This window comes from Hyperolius riggenbachi, chromosome 1 (assembly GCF_040937935.1).
Source record: "Hyperolius riggenbachi isolate aHypRig1 chromosome 1, aHypRig1.pri, whole genome shotgun sequence".
NCBI lineage: Eukaryota > Metazoa > Chordata > Amphibia > Anura > Hyperoliidae > Hyperolius > Hyperolius riggenbachi.
Window position 1 is genome coordinate 652,342,632 of NC_090646.1, and position 27,719 is coordinate 652,370,350.

General features: G+C 47.4%; 1 protein-coding gene across 4 annotated transcripts in view; it reads left to right on the forward strand.

Annotated features, from left to right (window-relative positions):
- Positions 1-27,719, forward strand: part of KIAA1328 (KIAA1328 ortholog) — a 343,620-nt gene that overhangs the window by 92,367 nt on the left and 223,534 nt on the right. For all 4 annotated transcript variants that reach the window (XM_068251844.1, XM_068251829.1, XM_068251853.1 and 1 more), the window contains one exon: positions 9,219-9,346. In XM_068251844.1, the coding sequence (XP_068107945.1) occupies positions 9,219-9,346 (128 nt within the window). The remainder of the gene's footprint in view (positions 1-9,218; positions 9,347-27,719) is intronic.

A 27,719-nucleotide genomic window follows, 5' to 3' on the forward strand; every position in this document is an offset into this window, starting at 1 on the left:
AGTGCTTCATTTTTACAATAATGAAGTATAAATGATGTAGTCGGTGTTGTGCCCATTGTAAAATCTTTCCTCTCCCTGATTTACATTCTGACATTTATTACATGGTGACATTTTTACTGCTGGCAGGTGATGTCACTGGAAGGAGATGCTGCTTGCTTTTTTAGCAGTTGGAAACCCCTGTAAACAGCTGTTGTTTCCTACAATGCAATGAGGTTCACAGACAGGAAACTGCCAGGACCATGGTCCTCACTGTTTCCTGTGGGAGGGGTTTCACCACAGTATCAGCCTTACAGAGCCCCCTGATGATCCGCTTGTGAAAAGAAATAGATTTCTTATGTAAATGAGGAGGTAACTACTGATTGGGATGAAGTTCAATTCTTGGTGACGGTTTCTCTTTAATGCGGAAACATTACACCAGACTTGGCTCATGTTGTCCCTGACTTTACATTTCTGTCTCCGCATATCACTCAATGTGTGGGAAGTAGGCCAGTAAGCGGGCTCAGGAAGGGTGGCAACGCGTGGCCGCATACTGGCGAGCGGCTGCCGCACCAGAAATACTTCAGTCTGAGGGAGAGGTACCAGCTGCACCAAATTGATATCAATCTCAGTAGATCTGGGCGGATAATCATCTCTCAGCCGCATGTAAGCAGCAGCTGCTGTGTAGAGATTGCTCTGTTTACAGGTCGTGACTACCGCAGGCCTCACCACTGCTAAGATATACCCCATTGTTCCCTCACACACCGCTCTCCCACTCCTCCGTCCTCACAGCCCCCTGATAGTTCCCATACATCATCCCCTAAGTAAGGAGAGTGGCTTCTCAAGCATAATTCACACATTAAATTTAATTCTTTGTTGTTCTTTTCCCCTCTCGCTCCCGCCGCTCGCCTGGTTCTGCTCGGGCGGAGCGCTGGCCACTAGAGGGAGCGTTTGATTCAGTTTCCCCTCAGTGGAATTGTCCACTCGCTGTCTGCACAGATGCACATATGGCTGAAAATTATCTTTTTTATAGTTACAATTATGAGCAATTGGAGGGAATGACAGGCGAATTACAGCGCGTTCATTTCATTTGTTTTATTTTTTACATTCTGAATTTGTGCGAAGGCAAACATGATATTAGCGCGAGTGGCGCGGAGGCGGCTCTCACCTTGGACTATTCCCAGCATGGGCGCGTCCGCAATTACATGCTGCTTACCGCCGTGTAGCTGCCCTGTCATCTGTTTCACCTGTCAGGCTGCTGAGATGGGGAGCCGCGCAGATCACCCCGCCTCTGGCGCCCCTCGCTCCTGTCTGCTGTAACGGAGCGCTTCACTCTTAAAGCGGACTTTTCAAGAAAAAGATGCTTTAAAGGAAATCCTGTGCCTGCGCTTTCCTTCCATAGACTCTCCAGCCAAGAGCAGCGACCCCCTCAAGCAGGTCGGCCACGCACCTCCTCCTTGTGCCCTTGTGCATGGCAGTGTTCTGAAAATGCATGCGTAAGAACACTCCCAGCAACGGGAGCGCGCGATCAGGAGGCTTGGGGCTGCACATACACAGTAGCCTGCGACTGGCCAGCTTTGAGGGGTCACTGCTACTGACTGCAGGGTCGTGGAAGGACAGCGTGGGCACAGGATTACTGCAGGGGGCTGCAAGTTAAACTGCTTTTTTTTTTTTTTTTTTACCTCTTAAAGAGAACCAGAGACGTTGGACAAAAGATTTTATACATACCTGGGGCTTTCTCCAGCCCCATAAGCCTGGATAGCTCCCACGCCGCCGTCCTCCGCTGCCTTTATCCGCCGGTACTGGGTCCCGTTACTTCCGGCCAGTCGACGCAAGCGCAGTGCGTCACTGCCGGCTGACGCGGCCAATTGTACGCAAGAACAGGGACTCCCTCCATATCCTTACGCATGCGCCTCCATACTACGCAGGTGCATGTGTAAAGATATAGAGGGAGTCCCTGCTCTTGCGTACAACTGGCCGCGTCCGCCGGAAGTAACGGGACCCAGTAGCGGCGATAAAGGCAGCGGAGGACGGCGGCGTGGGAGCGATCCAAGCTTATGGGGCTGGAGGAAGCCCCAGGTATGTATAAAAGCTTTTTCATTTTTTTTTTAATACAGTTCGTCTCTGGTTCCCTTTAAGTATCCCTTTAACCACTTCAGCCCTCAGTCGTGTTTCACTTTATGCATCCAAGCAATTTTCACCTCCCATTCATTCGCCTATAACTTTATCACTACTTATCACAACGAACTGATCTATATCATGTTTTTTCCGCCACCATTTAGGCTTTCTTTGGGTGGTACATTTTGCTAAGAGCTACTGTAAATGCATTTTAGCAGGAAGAATAAGAAAAAACTGAAAAAATTACTTCTCAGTTTTCGACCATTATAGTTTTATAATATTACATGCCTCCATAATTAAAACCCACATATTGTATTTGCCTAATAGTCCTGGGTATTACACCTTCGAAATTATGTCCCTATCACAATGTATAGTGACAATATTTTATTTGGAAATAAAAGTGCATTTTTTTCCGTTTTGCATCCATCACTATTTACAAGCTTATAATAAAAAAAAAATTGAAATATTTAATTTTTACATGGATATTTAAAAAGTTTAGACCTTTAAGTAAATATTTACGTTATTTTTAATTGTAATTTTTTTGTTTTTTTTAAACATTTTATTTGGGTATTTTTGAAAGGGTGGGATGTAAATAGTAATTTTTTAATGTAAATATGTGTTTTTTTTTTTTTAATGTAGATGTAGTTTTACTATTTGACCACAAGATGGCAACGATGAGTTTGTTTACATTACGTCACTCTAAGCGTAACATGTACGCTTAGAGGGACGTAGGGGTGACATAGGAGGCAGAGCGAGACTTCCATGAGAAGCAGTCACTTTTTCTGCCGGGTAAAGGGATCAGTGATCGGGCACCATGTCCCGATTCCTTGATTTCCTGGCTACCGAAACGCGTGCCGGGAGCGCACGTGCGGCCTTTTGGACGTATATTATATGTCCAAAAGGCCAAAGTAGTTAAAGGACATCTGAAGTGCGAGGAATATGAAGACTGTCATGTTTATTTCCTGTTAATACCAGTTGCCCATCTGTCCTGCTGATCTTTTCAGGCATTAGAAGTGTCTGAATCACACCCCTGAAACAAGCATGCAGCCAATCTAGTCAGACTTCAGTCAGAGCACCTGATCCACAGGCATGTTCAAAGTGTATAGCTGAAGGTGTGCCATAAAAGAGAACCCGAGGTGGGTTTGAAGAATATTATCTGCATACAGATGCTGGATCTGCCTATACAGCCCAGCCTCTGTTGCTATCCCAAACCCCCCTAAGGTCCCCCTGCACTCTGCAATCCCTCATATATCACAGCCACGCTGCTGACAAACAGCTTCTCAGAGCTGGCTGTGTTTATCTCTATAGTGTCAGTCTGCTGCTCTCCCCGCCTCCTGCAGAACTCCAGTCCCCGCATGCATCCCTTCTCTCCCTGCTGATTGGAGGGAAGGGACGGGGGCAGGGACCGGAGCTATGCAGGAGGCGGGGGAGCAGCTGAGACTGACACTACAGATGTAAACACAGCCTCACAGCATGGCTGTGATTTATGAGGGATTACAGAGTGCAGGGGGACCTTAGTGGGGTTTGGGATAGCAACAGAGGCTGGGCTGTATAGGCAGATCCAGCCTCTGTATGCAGATAACATTCTTTAAACACACCTCGGGTTCTCTTTAAGAGTACAATTTTTAGCGAACGATCATATTTTCCATGAGATCATTCAGATTGAAATAAAAGATTAAAACATCCAACTTGCGATCATATGTACACCAGTTGTGATCATATCTATGAAAAATCTGCCAAGAGGAAATATAATTTCTTTAAAGTGTACATGACCCGAAGCGGAGGTACAAAATCACTTACTTACCTATGTAGACGGAAGCCTCTGGATCCTAATGAGGCTACCCTCGCTGTCCTCTGATCCCCCCCCCCCATTGCCGCTTGCGGACCCTACAAAGATTACTGAAAAGGGCTTGTCGGGAGTCTGATCTGGGCCACCCATGCCTGCACAGCAGAGCCGGGACAAGGTCCTCCAGCACCCAAGGCTGAGACACCAAAGTGCGCCCCTCCATCCCTGCCACCCCAGCCGTCACACACTGATTGCTATTAGACTAAGAGGCGCCACAGGGCCCACAACCTCCCCAACACCTTAATATCTAGAAATCTGGCTTGCAGTCACTGGCATGTATCCCCTTTTCTTATTTCTTTCTGCTTCAAACACAATTAGGAATTACAGCTGAATGAATTCTGCGCCCCCTCCTACACTGCGCCCTGAGGCTGGAGCCTCTCCAGCCTATGCCTCGGCCCGGCCCTGCTGCACAGTAAGCAGTACTGGTACACAAAAAGCCTGGTGCCACTGCGCAGGCGTGGCTGTGCTCATAGGGCTACAGTACGGCAGTGCTCGTGCTAGAAGAAGAGCACACTCCTGATCAGCTGGAGGGACTGTGAGCAGCAACGGGGGACCAGAGGACACGTGGGAAACCTCATTAGGTAAGTATGTGTTTCTGAACTCTAGCTTCACAGCAGGCTGTCTTTAAAGAGAAACCGTGACTAAGGATTGAACGTCATCCCCTTCAGTAGCTGATACCCCCTTCCAGATGAGAAATCTATTCCTTTTCACAAATGGATCATCAGGGGGCTCTGTGTGGCTGATATTGTGGTGAAACCCCTCCCACGGTGTGATGTCAGGACCATGGTTTTGACATCACACTGTGGGAGCCTTGTTGCATTGTGGGAAATACCAGCTGTTTACAACTGCAAAAAAAGCAAGCAGCATCTCCTTCCACTGACATCACCTACCAGCAGTAAAAATGTTACCATGTGATAATGTCAGAATGTAAATCAGGGAGAGGAAAGATTTTACAATGGGCAAACACTGACTAAATCATTTATATATAATTGTTGTAAAAATGAAGCACTTTGTATTACATTATTTTCACTGGAGTTCCCCTTTAAGGAAACAATCAATAATGTGATTGGGGCAGGGGTAGATTGAATTGTAGGCTGTAGAAATAGAATCGTATGTTACTATCTTTGTGTTGTCATTCGTTGGTTCCATTTTCTGTTGCATTTAAATCAAGTGCCAAAACCTAAAGATCTAAGTTGTCTGTGCTGGAGGAAGGTGGTTGGCCTTCCCCCTTCAAATAATGTTCTGCTGAATGAAAGGTACCTGAAAGTGCCCCCTTTGCCACATTTATTGGCCTCGATTCACTAATCAGTTTAGACTAGTCTACTGATGGTTCGGTTAGTTGCATTAAAGGGGAATTCACTATTACCAAATGTTTTAAACCTGTTTTAGACCTGGTCTAATCCATTTGGTAATTAGATCGGTAAAGCAGGGGAAATGATCAAAAGATACAATTCACAAACGAGTAGCTATGACTGACATCCTTCTCCTCTGTTGAGCTCTCCTCTGCATACAATTAAACTCCTGTATAATGAATTAAAAAGGTCCCATCCTCACATCTAAAATACCTCACAGGATTACTTTACTGACATAAATCAGCTGGTCTGATCTCTGTCAGAAAAAGTGGGCGTGGTTACTCCTTGTTTGCCTTTGTGAATTGTGTAATTGCTGAATGTTAGACCAGGTCTAAAAACAGGTCTAATGCTGGAAATACACGGTTCGTTTTGTAGCGGATTAGATGGTTCGATAGATAATTTCCAACATGTCTGATCTCCCTTTCGATTCTTTTGCCTCTTGATTTCTGATAGAAGTGAATGAAAAAGATAAGAAAAACGAGAGGAAGATAAGAATTGAGAGCTGAAATCGAGAGGCAAAAACGATCGAGAGGCAGAAACGCACCGTGTACTCCCAGCATAAAACATTTCACCAAACCATTTGTAGACTAGTCTAAACTGCTTAGTGAATTGAGGCCAATGCAGAGTGGGAGGTAGAAGTGGCGTGCCAATAACTTGTTTCACCTCTTCTCTCATCCAGGAGGTAATGAAGAGCAAGGCATTTGCTTACCTACAGGAGGCTGCTTAGTAGTCCCCCCACCTATATGGAGGCCTTCATTTTCTATGTCTCGGTTTCTCAGAACTACAGATTCCCACAGTGATGTCTTATGTTCCTGGCAGCCGCATTGCATGCTGGGAAGGTGTAATTCATGCGGGGAGATGTAGTTCCCATTCACGTGGTTAGCCCTTCTGGCCTGAAAACGTAACCATTGATGAACTACATCTCCCGGCATGCATCGCACATCCCCAGCATGCACTGCAGTGGGCGAGGGCACAGGATATCACCATAGGAATTTCAGCCTGTGGCACAGGGACACAGGACATGGAGGCTTACAAATAGATAGGGGGTTCTGGAGCGGCTCCCCGTAGGCAAGTATATAAGTTAAAGAGACACTGAAGCGGAAAAAAATTATGATTTGTATATGTAGTACAGCTAAGAAATAAAACATTAGGAGCAGAGACACAAGTCTAATATTGTTTCCAGTACAGGAAGAGTTAAACTCCAGTTGTTATCTATGCAAAAGAGTCATTGAGCTCTCCAAGTCGCAGAGAGCTCGGTCTTCTGAAGCTTGTTATCTCAACTGTCATTCACTGTATTGTTTTTTTTTTTTTCTGCAGAGAACAGTTCAAAAACTCTGTAAAATCATTTCGAATGCTAAGTAGTGTGTAAGCTGCAAAAATTAGAGAATGATGCAATGTTATAAAAAACACTATATAACTGAAAATAAAAATGAGAATATTTTTTTTGCTACCAATGTTCTAGTAATTATCCGTACTACAAACCAATTCATTATATCATAAAAAATTTTTTTGCTTCAGTGTCTCTTTAACCCCCTTGGCGGTATGAAAAATACCGCCAGGGGGCAGCGCAGCAGTTTTTTTAAATTTTTTTTTTTTTTAAATCATGTAGCGAGCCGAGGGCTCGCTACATGATAGCCGCTGCTCAGCGGCATCCCCCCAGCCCCGCCGATCGCCTCCGGCGATAGGCGATCAGGAAATCCCGTTCAAAGAACGGGATTTCCTGGAGGGCTTCCCCCGCAGGGGTCTGGGGGGGGGGGCGCGCGCCGCACCGGATAGCGGCGATCGGGGTGCTGGCGCAGCTAGCAAAGTGCTAGCTGCGTCCAGCAAAAAAAAAATTATGTAAATCGGCCCAGCAGGGCCTGAGCGGCACCCTCCGGCGGCTTACCCCGTGTCACACACGGGGTTACCGCTAAGGAGGTTAAAGAGAAACTCCGACCAAAAATTTAACTTTATCCCAATCAGTAGCTGATACCCACTTTTACATGAGAAATCTATTCCTTTTCACAAACAGACAATCGGGGTGCGCTGTATGACTGATATTGTGTTGAAACCCCTCCCACAAGAAAAGTTTGAACTTTTGGCAGTTTCCTGTCTGTGAACCTTGTTGCATTGTGGGAAATAGCTGTTTACAGCTGTTTCCAACTGCTAAAAACCATGCAGCAGCTACATCACCTGCCAACAGTAAAATGTTCACTGGAGTTCCTCTTTAAAGGAAGTGGCGGCACACCACTGACTTTCCTATTCAAGCGTATATTGTATTCAGACAAAGCAATACATTACATGTTGTGAACCATCACAGTCCTTTGTCAGGTGTACACCATGATGGTCCACAACATGTAGTGTATTGGCCTGTCTGAACACAATAAACGTTTGAATAGCAAAGTCAGTGGTGTGAAGCCTCTTCATTCACTCGTTAGCATCACACATTCTCAGGAGAGAGACCTGAGCAAGTCTGGGCACCGGCATTCCATGTATATTCATTCCTGAGCTACTCTGCAACTCAGCAGTGATCGCCGTGTCAGTAAGTAAATGCCTGCTGCACCCCAAAAGCAAACATATTGTATCCAGCGCAGGAGATTTGGGCGCACAGGGAGTAACTTCGGACACCCTCAGAAGACTGAGCTGAAATTACTTTTAAAACGCAACAATTCGTCTTCCAGCAATTGCTGGAAGCCAAATTATTTCATTCCCCACCATCCTGGAGGGGGAATAGTATTTAACATGGCCGGGACTTGTGCAGCAGCAGGATCAGCCATATACCGGCTGTGGCCTGCGCCCAAGTCTCCTGCGCCCAGTCTTCTTGTATGCCCCCAAAAGCCCACACATTTAAAGGACATACGAGGTGACATGATGAGATAGAGGTGTATGTACAGTGCCTAGCACACAAATGACTATGCTGGGTTCCTTTTTTTTCTTTCTCTGCCTGAAAGAGTTAAATATCAGGTATGCAAGTGACAGTTTCTGTCCAGGTCGGGGCTAGGTCAGACTATAGCATAACCCTCATTGATAAGTAATTACAGTCATAAAACACTTTCCTGTGAGTAAATGGCTTCTGAGAGCTGGAAAGAGAAAAAGGGTTAATAGATTTAAGCTCTGGCATACTGCAATGAAGGTGTCTTTGAGCAGAGGCCATGAAACCGTAAAATGTAAAAAAAAATAGATTAAAATATATAAAACTGTGAGATATCTTAAAAAGTTATTTTTAGGAGGAGGATAGATGTTTGTTTTATCTCATCACTTTATTTTCGCCTCAGATGTTTTCACCTGAAGTGAAAATAAACGTATGAGATCATGATTTATATATGTACTACAGCTAAGAAATAGAACATTAGTAGTAAAGAAACAAGTCCTATATTGTTTCCAGTACAGGAAGAGTTAAAAAAAACACGTATTTATGCCAAAGAGCTTCTCTGAGCTACTGTGTCAACTACAGTCCTGTGAGATAAGGTTTTACTGCATGACAGTTCATAGGGTCATTATTTCTGCTTTGTTTTATAGTTTAAAATACAGAGTGTTGTTACTAAACTGCAACTGTGACAGAATGACGCTATGTTATAAAAAAAAAGCTCTATAACTAAAAATAAAATGAGACACTTTTTTGCTGCTAATGTTCTATTCATTATCTGTACTACAAATACAATTCATTAAATCATATGTTGGGTTTTTTTCTGAACCCAGCAATATAAAAGTTGAAATAACAAAAACTGGTTTATATAAGCGAAAGTTTGAAAACCGGTTGATAAGTTGAAATAAAGCAAAGCTTGTGACTCGGTCCCCTCCAGGACATTGCACTGTGTATGTCTGCCCTTTGCCTGCTTATTCTTGTGTTATTTTTTAGGCAGTCGGCGTTGGCTGCCGCTCCGGGTGCCCCACGTTGGTTAATTTCAAGAATTTTTTCCCTTCATTTCCTTAATGATTTCTTCCACCTCTGCAACAGCAGTACCGGGAGTGCCAAGAGCTGCTGAGCCTCTACCAAAAGTATCTGGCCGAACAGCAGGACAAGCTGAACCGTTCTCTGTCTGACCTTGGAGCCAGGAGCGTTCAATCACATCAGGTGAGCAACCGTGGCTGTCTTACCCCCATGTAATAGCAGCAGCCTTCCACGTCCGGCTCTGACCCGGCGGCCCCCCTCCCGCTGCCCCCAGCAGCAGCAGCACGCTGCTCTGGCTTGCCTTGTAGGCCTCTCCTCCAGCTGTTTGGGATCATGGAAGATGTGCAGCAGCTCAGCAGGGGATCCAAAATGTTGCTTCCTAATGACCGGCAATTAGCCGGCTGTATATTTTCTAATCCGGCTGAAAGGACGTTTTAATGGTCGAATCAATTATGCAAATCGTCTCGCCTCTGCGGAGGGGCAGATCGCGTTTGTTGGTTACAGTTCTGGACGGTGAGGGCTTTGGAAATGTATAATGGCCTTATGTAGCTTCTGGTTCCAGCAGATACAGGTAATTTGTTTCCTAAGGAATGTTTTTTCTTGATAATTAAAGTGGACCAGTAAATTCCAAAGTGAGAAAGAGCCTGAAAGACTTTATCACTGTTTCCCCTCTCCCCCTATGTCTCTGTGATAGGCTGGCTCAGTGGCACAGGTAGAAGCAGAGTATCTCTCTGTGATAGGCTGGCTCAGTGGCACAGGTAGAAGCAGAGTATGTCTCTGTGATAGGTTGGCTCAGTGGCACAGGTAGAGGCAGAGTACCTCTCTGTGATAGGCTGACTCAGTGACACAGGTAGAAGCAGAGTACCTCCCTAGGACATGCTGGTTCAGTGGCACAGGTAGAAGTAGAGTACCTCTCTGTGATAGGCTGGCTCAGTGGCACAGGTAGAGGCAGAGTACCTCTCTGTGATAGGCTGACTCAGTGACACAGGTAGAAGCAGAGTACCTCCCTAGGACATGCTGGTTCAGTGGCACAGGTAGAAGTAGAGTACCTCTCTGTGATAGGCTGGCTCAGTGGCATAGGTAGAAGCAGAGTATCTCTCTGTGATTGGCTCAGTGGCACAGGCAGAAGCAGAGTACCTCTCTGTGATAAGCTGGCTCAGTGGCACAGGTAGAAGCAGAGTATCTCTCTGTGATAGGCTGGCTCAGTGGCACAGGTAGAGGCAGAGTACCTCCCTAGGACAGGTTGGCTCAGTGGCACAGGTAGAAGCAGAGTACTTCTCTGTGATAGGCTGGCTCAGTGGCACAGGTAGAAGCAGAGTACTTCTCTGTGATATGAAGAAGAGAGAACCGAGAGCCCGATATGGTGTAGTATGTCAAGGTAATTGGATAATTAGAAAGAGTATGAATTGTATACTCACAAACCAGGGTTACCTCCAGGCAACCACTGTGTAGGCAGGTGAGGAGATTAGCCTGTCCTCACTCAGGAATAAGAAGTCGCTCTCTGTAGGCTTGAAAAACAAGAAGGGGTATCCCCCTCCACCAAAGGTGGATACAATCAGTATTATGGTAGAGAACAGAGGCGCCAAAAGGATAAAAACAATATTTAAAAGTTTTAAAATTATTGCTTAGGAGGCAGTGGTGGACTCACCTCCCACAAGCAGACACAACAACTGTGTATTCACAAAAGGGACATTTATTGGTATACTCCAAATAAGGTTGCAACGCGTTTCGCAGGTCAAACCCGCTTCATCAGGCAATTACAGGAAGGAGCACACAACTGGGGGTAAGAGGCAACACATTTGTACAAATCCTGAACAGACTGCATATCAATAAACATAAATATTTGTATGATGGAATTCACTGGTGTGATTTAAATTAACGGGAAGAGGTGGCTAATTATTGTATTTTGGGGGTGGAGGGGGGGCGGGGAGAGGGGGGGGGGAAAGAGGACGGAGGGCCGGGGGGGGGGGGGGAAATGGGGAAAGAATTGGAGATGGGAAATGGGAGGGGGGGGGGGAAGAGGGGGGAAGGGGAAGAAGGGTGGGGGGGGGTTTGTTTTAGGGGGAAGAAAGATAGTGGTAATTTTAAGTATTACATCATAGCATTAATATTCATAAACATAATCATAAACATAATCAAACGTTAATCTCAAGCATGTGGCGAGATACTTTCATAACATACAGTAAACAGTATCATAATTCATATATATATATTTTTTACCCATACATATGTGTATTGGGAGCGGTTAGCCTATATGAAATAGTGCAAAGGAGTTCAGGGCTGGCAATAGTACATTGGGTATTTAAGAAAGACATGCAGAGTAATTTATAGAAGACACATAATGAACAAGCATCAAACAAGATTCACTTACCAGCAGTATGTCCAGATAGCACCTGGCGCCTCAGTGGCCAAGTAGTACTGAACTGCTGTTTATATAGTGTTGAACTCCTCCCCTTAGCTAATTGGAATGTGGGGCGGGCACTTAGTTACGTCATTACGCATGTGTACATGCGTATTTTGATGCGTAATGGCAGTGGCTGGATAGTGTACTGGCTAAGGGTGCTGCCTTTGACATGGGAGACCAGGGTTCAAATCTCTGTGATAGGCTGGCTCAGTGGCACAGGTTGAAGTAGAGTACCTCTCTGATAGGCTGGGTCAGTGGGACAGGTGGAAGCAGAGTACTCTTCTGTGATAGGCTGGCTCAGTGACACAGGTAAAAGCAGAGCACCTCTCTGTGATAGGCTGGCTCGATGGCACAGGTAGAAGCAGATTATTATTTTGCTGGAGGTCTGCTTTAAAGTGGAACTGAAGAATGAAAAAAAAAAAATGTTTCACTTACCTGGGGCTTCTACAAGTCCCATGCAGCCTTCCTGTCCCATGCCAGTCCTCTACGATCCTCTAGTTTCATTACCGCCAACTTCTAAGTTGTCGGCAACTGTGCCTGCGCGGGCCCTGGCCACGCGTATCTTCACGTTCCTGTCCGCCATAGCATACTGCGCTAATAGAAAGATGATATTGCGGACGGGAATGCAAAGAAAGATATGTGTGGCCAGGGCCGCGCAGTTGCCGTCGACTTACAAGTTGGGCGGCAAGTATATAATTTTCTCTCTCTACCCAGTGCAGGCTTCATTTAAAGAGACACTGAAGCGAAAAAAAAAATTATGATATTATGATTTGTATGTGTAGTACAGCTAAGAAATAGGACATTAAGATCAGATACATCAGTGTAATTGTTTCCAGTACAGGAAGAGTTGAGAAACTCCAGTTGTTATCTCTATGCAAACAAGCCATTAAGCTCTACGACTAAGTCTAAAGGTGCCCATACACTCGTCAGATTGGCAGCAGATAGATAAGAAATGCATCTGATGATCTATCTGATGTGTTTTTAGAACATTTTTTACCAGGATAGAATTCCAATAGATTTCAGTTTGAAATCTATTGAAATTCGATCTGATGGCATTTTTTTTGCCATCAGATTTCCATTAAGGCCAATGGAAACTGATAAGCAATCTCATCAGATCGACCAAAATTTTCCACCCTGCCAGTTCGATGGAAATCCATCGAAATCGATAGAAATCGTCCATCGATCGGTCGATTGGCCAACCGATTTGCAATCGATCGATCGGCCAGGAAATCAGCTGAGTGTATGGGCCCCTTTAGTCGTGGAGAGGGCTGTTATCTGACTTTTATTATCTCAACTGTAAGTGAACTGTTTACTTTTTCTCTGCCAGAGGAGAGGTCATTAGTTCACAGACTGCTCTGAAAGACTCATTTTGAATGCTGAGTGTTGTGTAATCTGCACATATTATAGAATGATGCAATGTTAGAAAAAACACTATATACCTGAAAATAAAAATATGAGAATATTTTCTTTGTTGCTAATCTTCTAGAAACTATTCATAGTACACAACCAATTCATTATATCATATATTTTTTTCCGCTTCAGTGTCTCTTTAACCAGAGCCTTTTGGCTTCTGGTATCATTTAACAAATCGCTGTAAAATACATTGAACTGACACGCAAACAAACACAAAAAAAGGAAATCAAACTTTTTTTCTTCTTCGTTTTTTTTTTTTTTGATTTGTTTTATGCATACCATGTACATTTACAGGTAAAAGTTGAAAATGTACAGTATTGTGCAAAGATCCATTTATTTCAGTGATTCATCAAAGGCCCCGTTCACACTGCACGCGTTTCCAGCCGCGTTTTGGAAACGCGTGCAGGTGGCCTGTGCGGTCCGGGAACGCATGCTGCACGCATTTTTTGTAAAAACACGTGGCTGTCCCATTCATTTTTCAGTGATGACATCAGCCACGCAACGCATACGAACGCGGATGGCGTGCGTTCGTACGCGTTGCGGTCCGCATGCGTTGCGGTCAGCGTTCTGCAGTCTGAACGGGGCCTTAGAAGGTGAAACTAATATATGCAATAGGAACCCTTTTGCAGGTGTTTTGGATGAATGAGCGGATTAGAGTCTGACACTTTGAGCTTAGAATATTGAACATTTTCATAATATTCTATGGGCTGAGATTTTGGGGTTTTCATAAGCTGTAAGCCATAATCATCAACATTACAACAAATAAAGGATTGAGATATCTCACTTTGCATGGAAGGAGTCTATTTAATATATTACATTCAACTTATTAAGTTGAATTACTGAAATAAAGGGACTTTTGCACGATCTAATTTTTTGAGTTTCACCTGTACAAGGTTATTGTATTTTGCCGCAGAGCAAAAATCGCGTGTAGAAAACCCAATCACAGCATGATGGAAAAATGAAATCAGTGCTGTGATAGCACATGGACAAGTGTACAGTACGCTCTGCTCCACGCTCGGGCATTTTCAGTAGTGTTTCAGCTCTCTATTGATCACCGGTGATCCCTAAAGCGATGTGATTATGTATGCATATGCGACCATTCTTACTGCAGCATTTGCAATTTGTATAGATTACAAACAGGCTACATGCAGCATTTCAGCTGCAATTGCGATGCGATTCTCCATCCCCCGAATGAGAACGGTAAAATGCAGTCACCAGGAAATTGCTGAAAATTCGTAATGAAAATCGCCATTACGTTTTCAATCTCTGTGTCCACTAGCCCTTACAGCTTGTGCTGACCAGAATGAGGGTCACATGACTAAAGCTAAGCGCAATGGCTTAATCTCTCATGACTACTTAAAAGGAACCCGAGGTGAGAGACCCATGGAGGCTGCCATATTTATTTCCTTTAAAGTGACACTTGAGCCTAAAAAAATTAAAAAAAAGGCTGCTATTGCGAACAAACGCGAAGAAGCAGACGCATGGTCGGGACAGGAGGATCTGATTGAGACTGCGAGGGCACAAGATGGCTGGTAGAAGCCCCAGGTGAGTAAAACGTTTAAAGTTTTATTTGTGCTGAATCTTGACTTTCTGAGTCCTTTTTTGAGAGACAAGTCCACCAATACCTCCCTTTTTTAAAGTGAACCAGAGACAAAGCTCCCTTATGTATTTTACCATATATATCAATGGGAACATTAGAGAAAATACCTACCCTGCTCTCTTTCATCCTTCACTACTCAGCCTGCTTGTTATCAGCCCTGATAAAATCCCAGACTGAACATTCAGTCTGGCCTTGCTATAATGACTCAGCTATAATGATTCCTGAGCAGAGCCACAAGGGGGCAGGCTTGGGCTTGAAAAGACGCCAGAGAACACAGACTGAGCTATGAAGATTCCTGAACAAAGCCAGACTGAATGCTCAGTCAGGGATTTTATCAGGGGTGATAAGAAGCAATCTAAACAGTAAATAATGAAACAGAGAGCAGGGTAGGTGTTTTCTCTAATGTTCCCACTGATATATGGTAAAATACATGAGGGTGCTTCGTCTCTGGTTCACTTTAACCACTTGAGGGCCCACCCTTTAACCCCCCTTAAGGACCAGCGCTGTTTTAGCTGATCTGTGCTGGGTGGGCTGTGCAGCCCCCAGCACAGATCAGGGTGCAGGCAGAGCGACAAGATCGCCCCCCTTTTTTCCCCACTAGGGGGATGTGCTGGGGGGGTCTGATCGCTCCTGCCTGCCTGGGTGTTGCGGGGGGGGGGCACCTCAAAGCCCCCCTCCGCGGCGAAATTCCCCCTCTCCTCCCTCCCTTCCCCGGAGATCCGAGGCTGCACAGGAACGGATCTGTCCTGTGCAGTCTCTAACAGGCTCCTGCCTGTCATGTGACAGCGATCCCCGGCCGCTGATTGGCCGGGGATCGCTGATCTGGTACAACGCTGCTACTGTTAGCAGCGTTGTACGAATGTAAACAAAGCGGATTATTTCCGCTTGTGTTTACATTGAGCCTGCGAGCCGCGATCGGCGGCCCGCAGGCTATTCACGGAGCCCCCCGCCGTGAATTGACAGGAAGCAGCCGCTGCTTCCTGATTAATTAGCCTGCAGCCGTCCTGCAGCTGCCACTTTGCCGACACGCGGTATGAGTGCGCGGTCGGCAAGTGGTTAAGCCTATACTCCCCCCCTCCCCCCCCCCCCCCAAAGAAAATCTTGACTTTTTGGAAAGGCAAGTCCACCAATACCTTTTTTAAATGTTTTAGTGTATTTTACTCTATTTTGGTGCCTCTGTTCCAGCTGTTCAATTACCAGTAGTCCACCCTTGGTGGAGGGGTGTTACCCTTTTTGTGTCTGGCGCTCAATTGTCTCCTTTTGTCTTACTTTCTTCTTTGTACAGTACCACTCTGGAGGGTTATGGAGTCTCTTCTGGCCTAGCACACAAAAGTGACCATTGGGTGCTTGTCTGCCATTATCTAAAGCTAGGTACACACATGAGACCTCTGTCGCCTAGTAGAAATTGGGAATCGATCCTTTCATAAACAGTTCGGGGCTGATGCAGTACAGATACTTGGCTAGCTTCCAGGCTAGCGACATGTTCTGTTACTATGTAAAATGACAAAAGGACAATGAGTGGCACCTGATGGAGCGGGCTTTGTGAGGAGAGAGCGCGATCATGTCGGGCATTGCTCAGCTGAGATGATCTCATGCTGGCACATCTGTGAGGGTCGGGGGCTTCTGTGTACATGAGATTCACTCCAGATGAAACTCTCCCGAGGCGGCCTCTAAATACCTCTCCTGTTGAGTTTAATCTAATGTGTGTAGGAGGCCTACCTTTAAAGTGAACCCGAGGTGAGGGGGATATGGAGGCTGCCATATTTACTTTCTTATAAGCAATACTAGTTGCCTGGCTGTCCAGATGATCCTCTCTCTAAAACTTTTTTAGCCATAGCCCCTGAACAAGCATGCAGCATACCAGGGGCTTGATACACAAAAGAGTGCTAACTGTTAGCACGGCCGTTTTCGCGTGAATTTTCGGGCAAAATCGTTATCGTTTTCACCTGAAAATTCGTGTTTTTGCGCAAATACGATAACTATTTCGCGTAAAAATTCGATTGCGCGCGAAACCGTGAAAATTCACGTGAAAACGGCCGTGCTAACAGTTAGCACTCTTTTGTGAATCAAGCCCCAGATGTTTCTGACTTTGTCTGATCTGACAAGATTAGCTGCATGCTTGTTTCTCATGAGTCTGACACTACTGCAGCCAAATTGACCAGCAGAGCTGCCAGGCAACTGGTATGGTTTAAAAGAAAATAAATATGGCAGCCTCCACATACCTCTTGCTAGAATTGTACTTTAAAGCACAGTACTGCCCCCTACTGAGGTAAGAGGTAAGGTTTATTTCATTATGTTGAATAAAGGTTCCCTTGAACTGTGACAGTTCAAGGGGACCTGTAGTGGGGAAAGTTTTTGATAGAAGCCATACAGCTGGGCCTTAAAGAGAACCCGAGGTGTGTTTTAAAGAATGTTATCTGCATACAGAGGCTGGATCTGCCTATACAGCCCAGCCTCTGTTGCTATCCCAAACCCCCCTAAGGTCCCCCTGCACTCTGCAATCCCTCATCTGTAGTGTCAGTCTCAGCTGCTCCCCCGCCTCCTGCATAGCTTCGGTCCCTGCCCCTCTCCCTTCCCTCCAATCAGCAGGGAGGGAAAGGATACAGGCGGGAACTGGAGTTCTGCAGGAGGCGGGGGAGAGCAGCAGACTGACACTATAGAGATAAACACAGCCAGCTCTGACAAGCTGTTTGTCAGCAGCGTGGCTGTGATTTATGAGGGATTGCAGAGTGCTGGGGGACCTTAGTGGGGTTTGGGATAGCAACAGAGGCTGGGCTGTATAGGCAGATCCAGCCTCTGTATGCAGATAAAATTCTTCAAACCCACCTCGGATTCTCTTTAAACATGTAGCGAGGTATGACAAGTTGTGTGTGTGTGGGGGGGGGGGGGAGGGGGGGTTCAGAAGCTGAACTGAGTGGATCTGCACCCTTTGTAAATGGCAACATGATATGTCAGCGCTGGATAAATATGTGAAATGCGTAAAACGTGAGAGGAGAGGTTCAGCCTTGGCGTCTGACACGCCCGCCCTCCTCCGCTGCTGTCGGCATCCTTCCTTAACAAACCAAGCTTTTTCCAGGAAAAGTGCAAATGTTCCTCCTTCCCTCTCGTCTTAATGACACACTGGAGCCCGGCACCCGAAATGTCAGCCTTTGTGTTCTCAAACCTTTAGAAAGTTGAATAAAGCTCACGCGCCGCGGCAATCAGCGCCGATAGCAGCCGGCTAAATATCAGTCTCCGAGAATAAATTTTAGATGAATCCGCTCTCCAGACGATCTGAATGTTAAAGAGGAAGAAAAAAACTGACGTCTTCATTACCTCGTAAGCTGATCGAGAGGATGGAGAAAACCGTAAAACCCAAATTTACTTTGTTCCGCCCCGTATTTATTTTTTATCCCCCGATAATCTGTAAGCGCTCTCGCAGACGCGGCTCGTGGAGCGACGCTCGGCTTTTAATAATTTACTGCCCTTGTGACCTATAAACAGGATGCCGCGATGAGGTCGTAGCGGCGCGCCAGCCCCGGACAGGCTCCCGGAGGTGCTCTGTGTGTTTTAAATACCGTTCTAGCGAAAAAAGAAATTATACCTGAACATTTGGAGAACGGCGACATTGCATTTCCCCCCCGACGCCGGCGCAGAAGGCGAAAGATTTGTCATTGCGGTTATAACACGCCGGCTGCGTCGCTCCCTCCCGTCCGCGCTCAGGGCTGCTCTGGCGTAAGTTAATTTGGCTTTTGCAATCTCTCTCCTCGCCTTCTGTTCGAAAGGTTAGTCAAGAGGTCTTGGAGCTTTTAATTAGAGCTAAACTGAATCTTAGTTTGAGGGTAGAGAGAGCGAGTGAGAGAGGGAACTGGATGTTACATATATACGTTGTTACTTAGTAACTGCCGCTACACTTGTATACTCAACCACATGCACCACTTCTATCTCACATCGTGGGGTTAAATGACAGCGTTGCCTCAAGGGGAGACGCAAGGCAACCGGTAAATGGTTAATAACGGTCTAGGAAAGGGCCAGCTCACACCGCAAGTCATTCCTGGCATTTGGTAGAACTTCATAGGTTGGCATTTACAAAGGACATGCCAAGTCGTAAATGTGTGTTTCTTGCAATATGAGCACCTGTCAGACGCTTGGGAGTACTATAGACGGACCTTTGACCCAAGTCCGGCCATTATTTTGCTTCACCACTGGGCAGCGGTGGATTGAAGACCATTTGTTGGCCACATGTCCGAGCCAGTTTGGGCGGAGGATTGATCTCTGGAAAGTGATTTAAACATAAGGGCCTATGCACCCTGAAAATCGTCAAGCGCAAATGCAATGCGATTTTAAAACCGCGTACGGTAAGATTTTAAAATCGCATGCTTGCATTTTGGTGATGCGTTTGCATTTTTCTTGTGATTGGCTAAAAGTTGCATAGTCTACTGGGAATTAACCTCTGAAAAACGCAATGGCATTGCATTGCATTGCGTTTTTTTCATGCATTTTTCCAAAACCGCATCGCGCCACTGTACAGGTCATCATAATTTTCATGACTTTTCAAAAGGCCTTCTCCCCAGCCGTCCGCTGTGTCTCGGGTTTAGCCGTGTCTCTCCCCTCAGGTGGGTTGTCTTCTCCCCAGCCGTCCTTTGTGTCTCGGGTTTAGCCGTGTCTTTCCCCTCAGGTGAGTTGTCTCCTCCCCAGCCACCAGCTGTGTCTCGGGTTTAGCCGTGTCTCTCAGGTGGGTTGTCTCCTCCCCAGCCACCAGCTGTGTCTCTGGTTTAGCCGTGTCTCTCCCCTCAGGTGGGTTGTCTCCTCCCCAGCTGTCCTTGGTGTCTCGGGTTTAGCCGTGTCTCTCCCCACAGGTGGGTTTGTCTCCTCCCCAGCCAGCCTCTTTGGCTCGGGTTTTGCCGTGGTCTCTCCCCTCAGGTGGGTTGTCTCTTCCCCAGTCATCCTCGGTGTCTCGGGTTTAGCCGTGTCTCTCCCCTCGGGTGGGTTGTCTCCTCCCTAGCTGTCCTCCGTGTCTCCGGTTTAGCCGTGTCTCTCCCCTCAGGTAAGTTGTCTCCTCCCCAGCTGACCTCGGTGTCTCCGGTTTAGCCTTGGCTCTCACCTCAGATGGGTTGTCGTCTCCCCAGCTGTCCTCTGTGTCTCGGGTTTAGCTATGTCTCTCCCCTCAGGTGAGTTGTCTCCTCCCCAGTCATCCTCTGTGTCTCGGGTTTAGCCTAGTTTCTCACCTCTGGTGGGTTGTCTCCTCCCCAGCTGTCCCCAGTGTCCCGGGTTTAGCTGTGTCTCTCCCGTTGTCTTCTCCCCAGCTGTCCTCTGTGTCTCGGGTTTAGCTATATCTCTCCCCTCAGGTGGATTGTCTCCTCCCCAGCTGTCCTCGGTGTCTCGGGTTTAGCAGTGTCTCTCCCCTCAGGTGGGTTGTCTCCTCCCTAGCTGTCCTCTGTGTCTCGGGTTTAGCTGTGTCTCTCCCCTCAGGTGGGTTGTCTCCTCCCCAGCTGTCCTCTGTGTCTCGGGTTTAGCCTTGTCTCTCCCCTCAGGTGGGTTGTCTCCTCCCCAGCCTTCCTCTGTAGCTCGGGTTTAGCCGTGTCTCTCCCCTCAGGTGGGTTGTCTCCTCCCCAGCCATCCTCCGTGTCTCGGGTTTAGCCGTGTCTCTCCCCTCAGGTGGGTTGTCTCCTCCCTAGCTGTCCTCGGTGTCTGGTTTAGCCGTGTCTCTCCCCTCAGGTGGGTTGTCTCCTCCCCAGCTGTCCTCGGTGTCTCTGGTTTAGCCGTGTCTCTCCCCTCAGGTGGCTTGTCTCCTCCCCAGCCGTCCTCTGTGGCTCGGGTTTAGCTGTGTCTCTCCCCTCAGGTAGGTTGTCTCCTCCTCAGCTGTCCTTTGTGTCTCGGGTTTAGCCGTGTCTCTCCCCTCAGGTGAGTTGTCTCCTCCCCAGCCACCAGCTGTGTCTCGGGGTTAGCCGTGTTTCTCACCTCAGGTGGGTTGTCTCCTCCCCAGCCACCAGCTGTGTCTCGGGTTTAGCCGTGTCTCTCACCTCAGGTGGGTTGTCTCCTCCCCAGCCACCAGCTGTGTCTCGGGTTTAGCCGTGTCTCTCCCCTCAGGTGGGTTGTCTCCTCACTAGCCACCAGCTGTGTCTCGGGTTTAGCCGTGTCTCTCCCCTCAGGTGGGTTGTCTCCTCCCCAGCCACCAGCTGTGTCTCGGGTTTAGCCGTGTCTCTCCCCTCAGGTGGGTTGTCTCCTCCCCAGCTGTCCTTGGTGTCTCGGGTTTAGCCGTGTCTCTCCCCACAGGTGGGTTGTCTCCTCCCCAGCCGTTCTCGGTGTCTGGGGTTTAGCCTTGTCTCCCACCTCAGGTGGGTTTGTCTCCTCCCCAGCCAGCCTCGGTGTCTCGGTTTTAGCCTGGTCTCTCACCTCAGGTGGGTTGTCTCCTCCCTAACCAGCCTCTTTGGCTCGGGTTTTGCTGTGTCTCTCCCCTCGGGTGGGTTGTCTCCTCTCTAGCTGTCCTCCGTGTCTCCGGTTTATCCGTGTCTCTCCCCTCAGGTAAGTTGTCTCCTCCCCAGCTGACCTCGGTGTCTCGGGTTTAGCCTTGGCTCTCCCCTCAGATGGGTTGTCTCCTCCCCAGCTGTCCTCTGTGTCTCGGGTTTAGCTAGGTCTCTCCCCTCAGGTGGGTTGTCTACTCCCCAGTCATCCTCGGTGTCTCAGGTTTAGCCTAGTCTGTCACCTCTGGTGGGTTGTCTCCTCCCCAGCTGTCCCCAGTGTCCCGGGTTTAGCTGTGTCTCTCCCGTTGTCTTCTCCCCAGCCGTCCTCTGTGTCTCGGGTTTAGCGATATCTCTCCCCTCAGGTGGATTGTCTCCTCCCCAGCTGTCCTCGGTGTCTCGGGTTTAGCCGTGTCTCTCCCCTCAGGTGGGTTGTCTCCTCCCCAGCCGTCCTCTGTAGCTCAGGTTTAGCCGTGTCTCTCCCCTCAGGTGGGTTGTCTCCTCCCCAGCCATCCTCCGTGTCTCGGGTTTAGCCGTGTCTCTCCCCTCAGGTGGGTTGTCTCCTCCCTAGCTGTCCTCGGTTTCTGGTTTAGCCGTGTCTCTCCCCTCAGGTGGGTTGTCTCCTCCCCAGCTGTCCTTGGTGTCTCTGGTTTAGCCGTGTCTCTCCCCTCAGGTGGCTTGTCTCCTCCCTAGCTGTCCTCTGTGTCTCGGGTTTAGCCGTGTCTCTCCCCTCAGGTGGGTTGTCTCCTCCCCAGCTGTCCTCGGTGTCTCTGGTTTAGCCGTGTCTCTCCCCTCAGGTGGGTTGTCTCCTCTCCAGCCACCAGCTGTGTCTCGGGTTTAGCTGTGTCTCTCACCTCAGGTGGGTTGTCTCCTCCCCAGCCACCAGCTGTGTCTCGGGTTTAGCCGTGTCTCTCCCCTCAGGTGGGTTGTCTCCTCCCCAGCCACCAGCTGTGTCTCGGGTTTAGCCGTGTCTCTCCCCTCAGGTGGGTTGTCTCCTCCCCAGCCACCAGCTGTGTCTCGGGTTTAGCCGTGTCTCTCCCCTCAGGTAGGTTCTCTCCTCCCCAGCTGTCCTCGGTGTCTCGGGTTTAGCCGTGTCTCTCCCCTCAGGTGGGTTGTCTCCTCCCCAGCTGTCCTCGGTGTCTCTGGTTTAGCCGTATCTCTCCCCTCAGGTGGCTTGTCTCCTCCCTAGCTGTCCTCTGTGTCTCGGGTTTAGCCGTGTCTCTCCCCTCAGGTGGGTTGTCTCCTCCCCAGCTGTCCTCGGTGTCTCTGGTTTAGCCGTGTCTCTCCCCTCAGGTGGCTTGTCTCCTCCCTAGCTGTCCTCGGTGTCTCGCGTTTAGTCGTGTCTCTCCCCTCAGGTGGGTTGTCTCCTCCCCAGTCATCCTTAGTATCTCTGGTTTAGCAGTGTCTCTCCCCTCAGGTGGGTTGTCTCCTCCCCAGCCGTCCTCTGTGGCTCGGGTTTAGCCTTGTCTCTCCCTTCTCGTGCTACTGCTTGATCTGGGAGACCTAAATGAAGTGCTTGTCCCATTTACATGTTTGTTTGATGAGAGGGTTTTTTTTATCACTTTAATTACTTATCGGAGTCACCGGCTTTACAGATACTTGAATTATTTGATTCTGACCCCGAGATGCTGCAGTAGGACTCTTGCCTGTTTCTCCAGCTCTTCGCCATCTATCATACGCCGTATAATGACTTATAATACTTGCAGGAGGATTATAATTACGGCGTGTCCCGCTGCGTTCCCCTAGCGCCTCATCACTTCCGAGCCTGCGCCGCGTCTAACGCCAGAGCAAATTACAGGCCGCCTTCTCAGCAGCTGCATTAGCCCGTCGTGGGCTGGAGGCTACAAACTTTCTCCTCTCGGGTTAAACTTTACCTCTTCACGTCGTTTGTAACTGGATGAGTTCGGAAGTCTAGAGCCTAGGATCCCGACATGTGGTTTGACTACCTCTTCTACCTCTTAGGGGAGGGCACTTTGGTTTTGCTTCAGGCGGTACTTAAACGTTACGGTCAGTCTATTGCTTTGAGATTGGGGGAAAAATAAGCCTGAGTAAGTATCTTTAGTTAACTGCAGTGAAAATAATATAGTATATAAATGAATATTGTAAACCATAAGCAATTTTTTTTTGACTGCTTAGTCTGGTGTTTGCTCATCGTAAAATCTTTGCTCTCGCTGATTAACATTCTGCACTGTATCACAGGTGTGACATCTTTAGTTCTGCCAGGTGATCTGTGTAGAATGTTTGTCCCTGAGACTTCTATAAATAGAGGGAGATCAGGGCCGGATTTACCATAAGGCACTGTAGGCACTTCCCTTCCCTATGCTGAGTCTTGAGCGGAGCTTAAATGAAAGGTTACTCACACAGCTCTCTGCATTCTATTGATGAGATCTCACTTTACTCGGGGGCACCTCTAGCTACTTAATACTAAGGGGGTACCTCTGGTTACCTATTGCTAAGGGACTCCTGTAGCTACCTATGTAAGGTAAGTGTGGTTGCAGTGTGGTTCGGTGGGGGTTTGTGGGTTCATGGAGGGCGGAGTCTAGGGTGCCAGGACATCTGTGCCTATAGGCTCCTGTGATGTAAATCCAGGCCTGAGGGAGATGCTGCTTGCTTGGCAGTTGGAAACACGTGTTATTTCCCACAATGCAGTGAGGTCCACAGACGGCAAACTGTCAGGACCATGGTCATGACCTCACACTGTGGGAGGGGTTTCACCACAATATCGGCCATATTGCAACCCCCTCTAGCAAATTCATAAAAGTTGGACTATAAAACGGCATAGTGGCCCAGTGTGTAGATTTTATTGTTTGGTGTTGCACCAATCAACAAAAAAAAATTGCCAAAAAGCCGGGCGCCTCAGTACTGCGCATGCAGGGACATGAGTGGTTCTGAAGCCTTCCGAGGGCTTATAGATCTACGTATGCACAGAGGGAGATACTGGTTGCTTGGCATTTGGAAGTGAGCGCCATCAAAACGGCGCAGAAGATTTGGGTGCAGCTGGCGCCACCATAGGCCATAATAGGAATTACAGCTATAGTTGCGCTCAGTGACTACTGAAAAGCACAAATTACTTTTAAACACTGCAAATCAGCTGCCAGCAATAGCTGGAAGCCAAATTTCTTCATTTGACCACTATCCAGAGCAGCCTGGAGGGGGAATTAATGCCGCCTGTGCAGGAGAAGGGTAAGACGTTTATCGGCTTTACCCTGCACCCGAATCTCCCAGCGGCATATTCATAGGTATGCATTGGAAACACCTGTTGTTTCCCACAATGCAGCGAGGTTCACAGACAGGAAACTATCAGGATCTAGGTCCTGACATCACTCTGTGGGAGGGGTTCCTCCACAATATCAGCCATACAGACCCCTCTGATTATTTGAGAAAAAGTGAAGATTTCTCATGGGAAAGGGGGTATCGGCTACTGATTGGAATGAAAGTCAATCCGGGGGTTACAGTTTCTGTTTAACCTCCTGAGCGTTGCGCTGCTCAGGAGGTTTTGTTAGTTTGTGCCCCCAGGATTAAAGTGGATCTAAGTTGAAAAACGAACTATAACAAGTAACTTGTCTATATACCTTATCTAAAATTTAGATAGTTTACACAGCAAATCTAGCTGCAAACAGTTTCAACTTTTTATGATTATTTATTCCTGTGATACAATGATGGCAGCCATGTTTTGTTTGTCACATTACACACAGGCAAGTTGATAGCATCTCCTGCCCTCAGGCTGTGATACATTCACTCCCCTCTCCTCCTCCCTCCTCCCCTCTGCCTCTGAAATATCTAGCTAGTAACCTCCTCCTGTCCCGAATGAGCTCCCATAAGCCATTGCTACATGGGACTGAGTGCCAAGGCTCTCTGGCTTATTTAGTTTATAGGGAATTAGAGTATTAAAACAAAACCAAAAAAGTATTTGGCTTGAGGAATGCCCTATAAACTATATGAAAGGAACACAATTATGCAATGAGTAAAAATGTATCTCGCATCTACTTTAATTAATTTTCTCACATGGCTGCAAAACCTTTAGCTAGCACTAGGCTAGCTAGTACAAGTGTCCGACACCCCCCAATCCAGCCAGTTTATACATTACCAGCCTGGATCCAGCGATCAGCGCAGCCTCCCCGCACTGCTCCGCTCTTCACTATGGGGAGGATCATACATGACGACATGCGCAGACCCGATCCTCCCCATAGAGAGGACCGGAGATGTGCAGGGAGGCTGCGCGATCGCTGGATCCAGGCTCGGTAATGTATAAGTGGGGGGATCGCAGGCGATCGGGGGGTGCCGGACACTTGTACTAGCTAACCTAGTGCTAGCTAAAGCTTTTACTACCATGAGAGCAAATTCATTAATCCTGGGGGACTCCTGATGACAAAGAGCGTATGCCCAACACAGTGTCGGGCCTACCGCTAAGGAGGTTAAAGGACAACTGAAGTGAGAAGAATATGGAGGCTGCCATGATTATTTCCTTTTAAACAATACTAGTTGCCTGGCAGCCCTGCTGCTCTGTTTGGCGGCAGAAATGTCTGAATATCACCAGAAACAAGCATGCAGCTAATCTGTTAGATCTGACAATGTCAGAAACACCTGATCTGCTGCATGCTTGTTCAGAGTCTGTGGCTGAAAGTTTCAGAGGCAGTGGATCAGCCAGGACAGCCAGGCAACTGGTATTGCTTAAAAAGAAATAAACATGGCAGCCTCCATATGCCTCTCTCTTCAGTTATCCTTTAAGAAGCAGACAATATTTTTTGGGGGGGAGGGAGGGGGGGGGGGCACTAGAATGAGCAGATGGAGAGAGGACTGGAAGGGCTCTTTGAGATCCAGAGCCTGTATATGGCTGATCCTGCTGCTGCACAAGGTTCCGGCCATACTTATTACTATTCCCCCTCCAGGCCGCAACGGATGGTGGGGAATGAAATAATTTGGCAAGACGAATTATTGTCTTTTAAAGGAACTTCAGCTCCGTCTTCTGAGGGCGCCAAAGTTACTCCCTGTGCGCCGCTATAGCTGTAATTCCTATTATGGCCTGTGGTGGCGCCGGCTGCACCCAAATCGCCTGCGTGTTCGTCCTCAGTCAGCACCATAGAATCTGGTCCACATTGGGGGTCCATCTCTCCTCAGGTGCTTTGGTGAAGACCAGGGACTGTTAAGGCTAGTACACACTATAACAATTTTGATTGGCCAATGATTGGTCAATTTTACCACCTCCATGTAGTATGAGGGCCAAACAGATTTTCAATTCTATGCAGATTATATAGGTAAATGGTCATACTACATGGAGGTGGTAAAATTGACCAATGATTGGCCTATCAAAATTGCTAGTGTGTACTAGGCTTTAGAGATCTCATGTCTTCCACTGAACGTCCTTCTGCAGCATGGTGCTGAGTGGCATTCTCCATTCATAAACTTTATTTGGTTGCTGCTCAAGGATAGACTTTTTTTTCAAAAAACTTTGTAAACTTTTGTAATTTCTTTTTGAGAGAGGCCTTTCAAGATTTCCCTGCATCTGCTGTCTGTCTATCGGTCTCTGGAGGCAGCCATGAGCTGCACAGTGTATGATGGGCAGTTGTAATTGGGTTAGGGCGATTCCGGCAGCCAACCCTCCCCTGAGCGCAGGGGGAGTCTGTCTACAGATCATGCCCTGGCAGCCGTTAAAATCTGACAAAGGGATTTTCACCTCCTTTAATTTTATCTCTCTGTCTTCAGCGTTGCCCCGTTTCCTCCAGCGTCTCCGGAGTTCCCCCTCTCATCCATCTGCCGTGATATTTCCTGGGTGCATTGTTAGAGCGGTTCTTAACCTTTCAGGACAATAATTAATTGCCCAGCGATGGTCTGATGCCCCTGGCATCTCCGAAGATTGTGTTTTTCCTGGGTAAAATGAATCGGAAAGGTCTGCTAGGTTTTATTTAGAACTGACAAACCCTTTTCTGTGGTCTCAGCCTGCACTAATCAGCTTGCGTTAGCTGCTTGCTCATCTCGCTGCACTATGTGTCATGGAGGTCTCTGCTAACCTCGCTTTGTCCTCCGTTTAGAGCAAAAACTTGTGTTTATGTATGTTAGGGGCGTGAAAAAAAAATCTAGTGTCCGAAACATTAAAATTGCCTAATTTTAAGTAGGTTCCTCTCATGCCACCCCTCTGCGCTAATGCAGGAAGGCATGGGTTGTGCCCATCTATGGGCATACATGCGGGTGCCGGGGGATAGTCGCTTGTAGAATATCAGTAAGACAATGGGTAATTAGAATGTTGGGAAATTACCGATATTCTGCTATCACTAAATCTGACCCTATCCTCACTTGAACCCTGTCTCTTTCGATGATTAACCCTATCCGCCCCCACTCCCCTTCCACGCCTGCCGCAGTTTCCACCGATATCTGTGCCCGCTTTACTGCCAACGCCCCTCTGCCGATATTAACGCTGACTGAAAATAATCAGTCCCGCCCAAGGTTTGTTTTCACCTTAAAGTGAACCTCCGGACTAAAAATCGACTCAGCAGCACTGGAAAGGCCTGGTGTTTCTTTAACAGTTTCACAGCATCAGAACTTTGTTTCTCTTATACAAGTCTCAATTTTAGCTGCACAGTAGAAAACTGCCCGGGCAGTTTTCCCCTTATGCTGTGCAAAGCATGATGGGATTTCTGATGTTGTTTTCATTCAGCTGTTTTGGTGCAATTTTTTTTTTTTTTTTTTTTTTTACATTTTGAA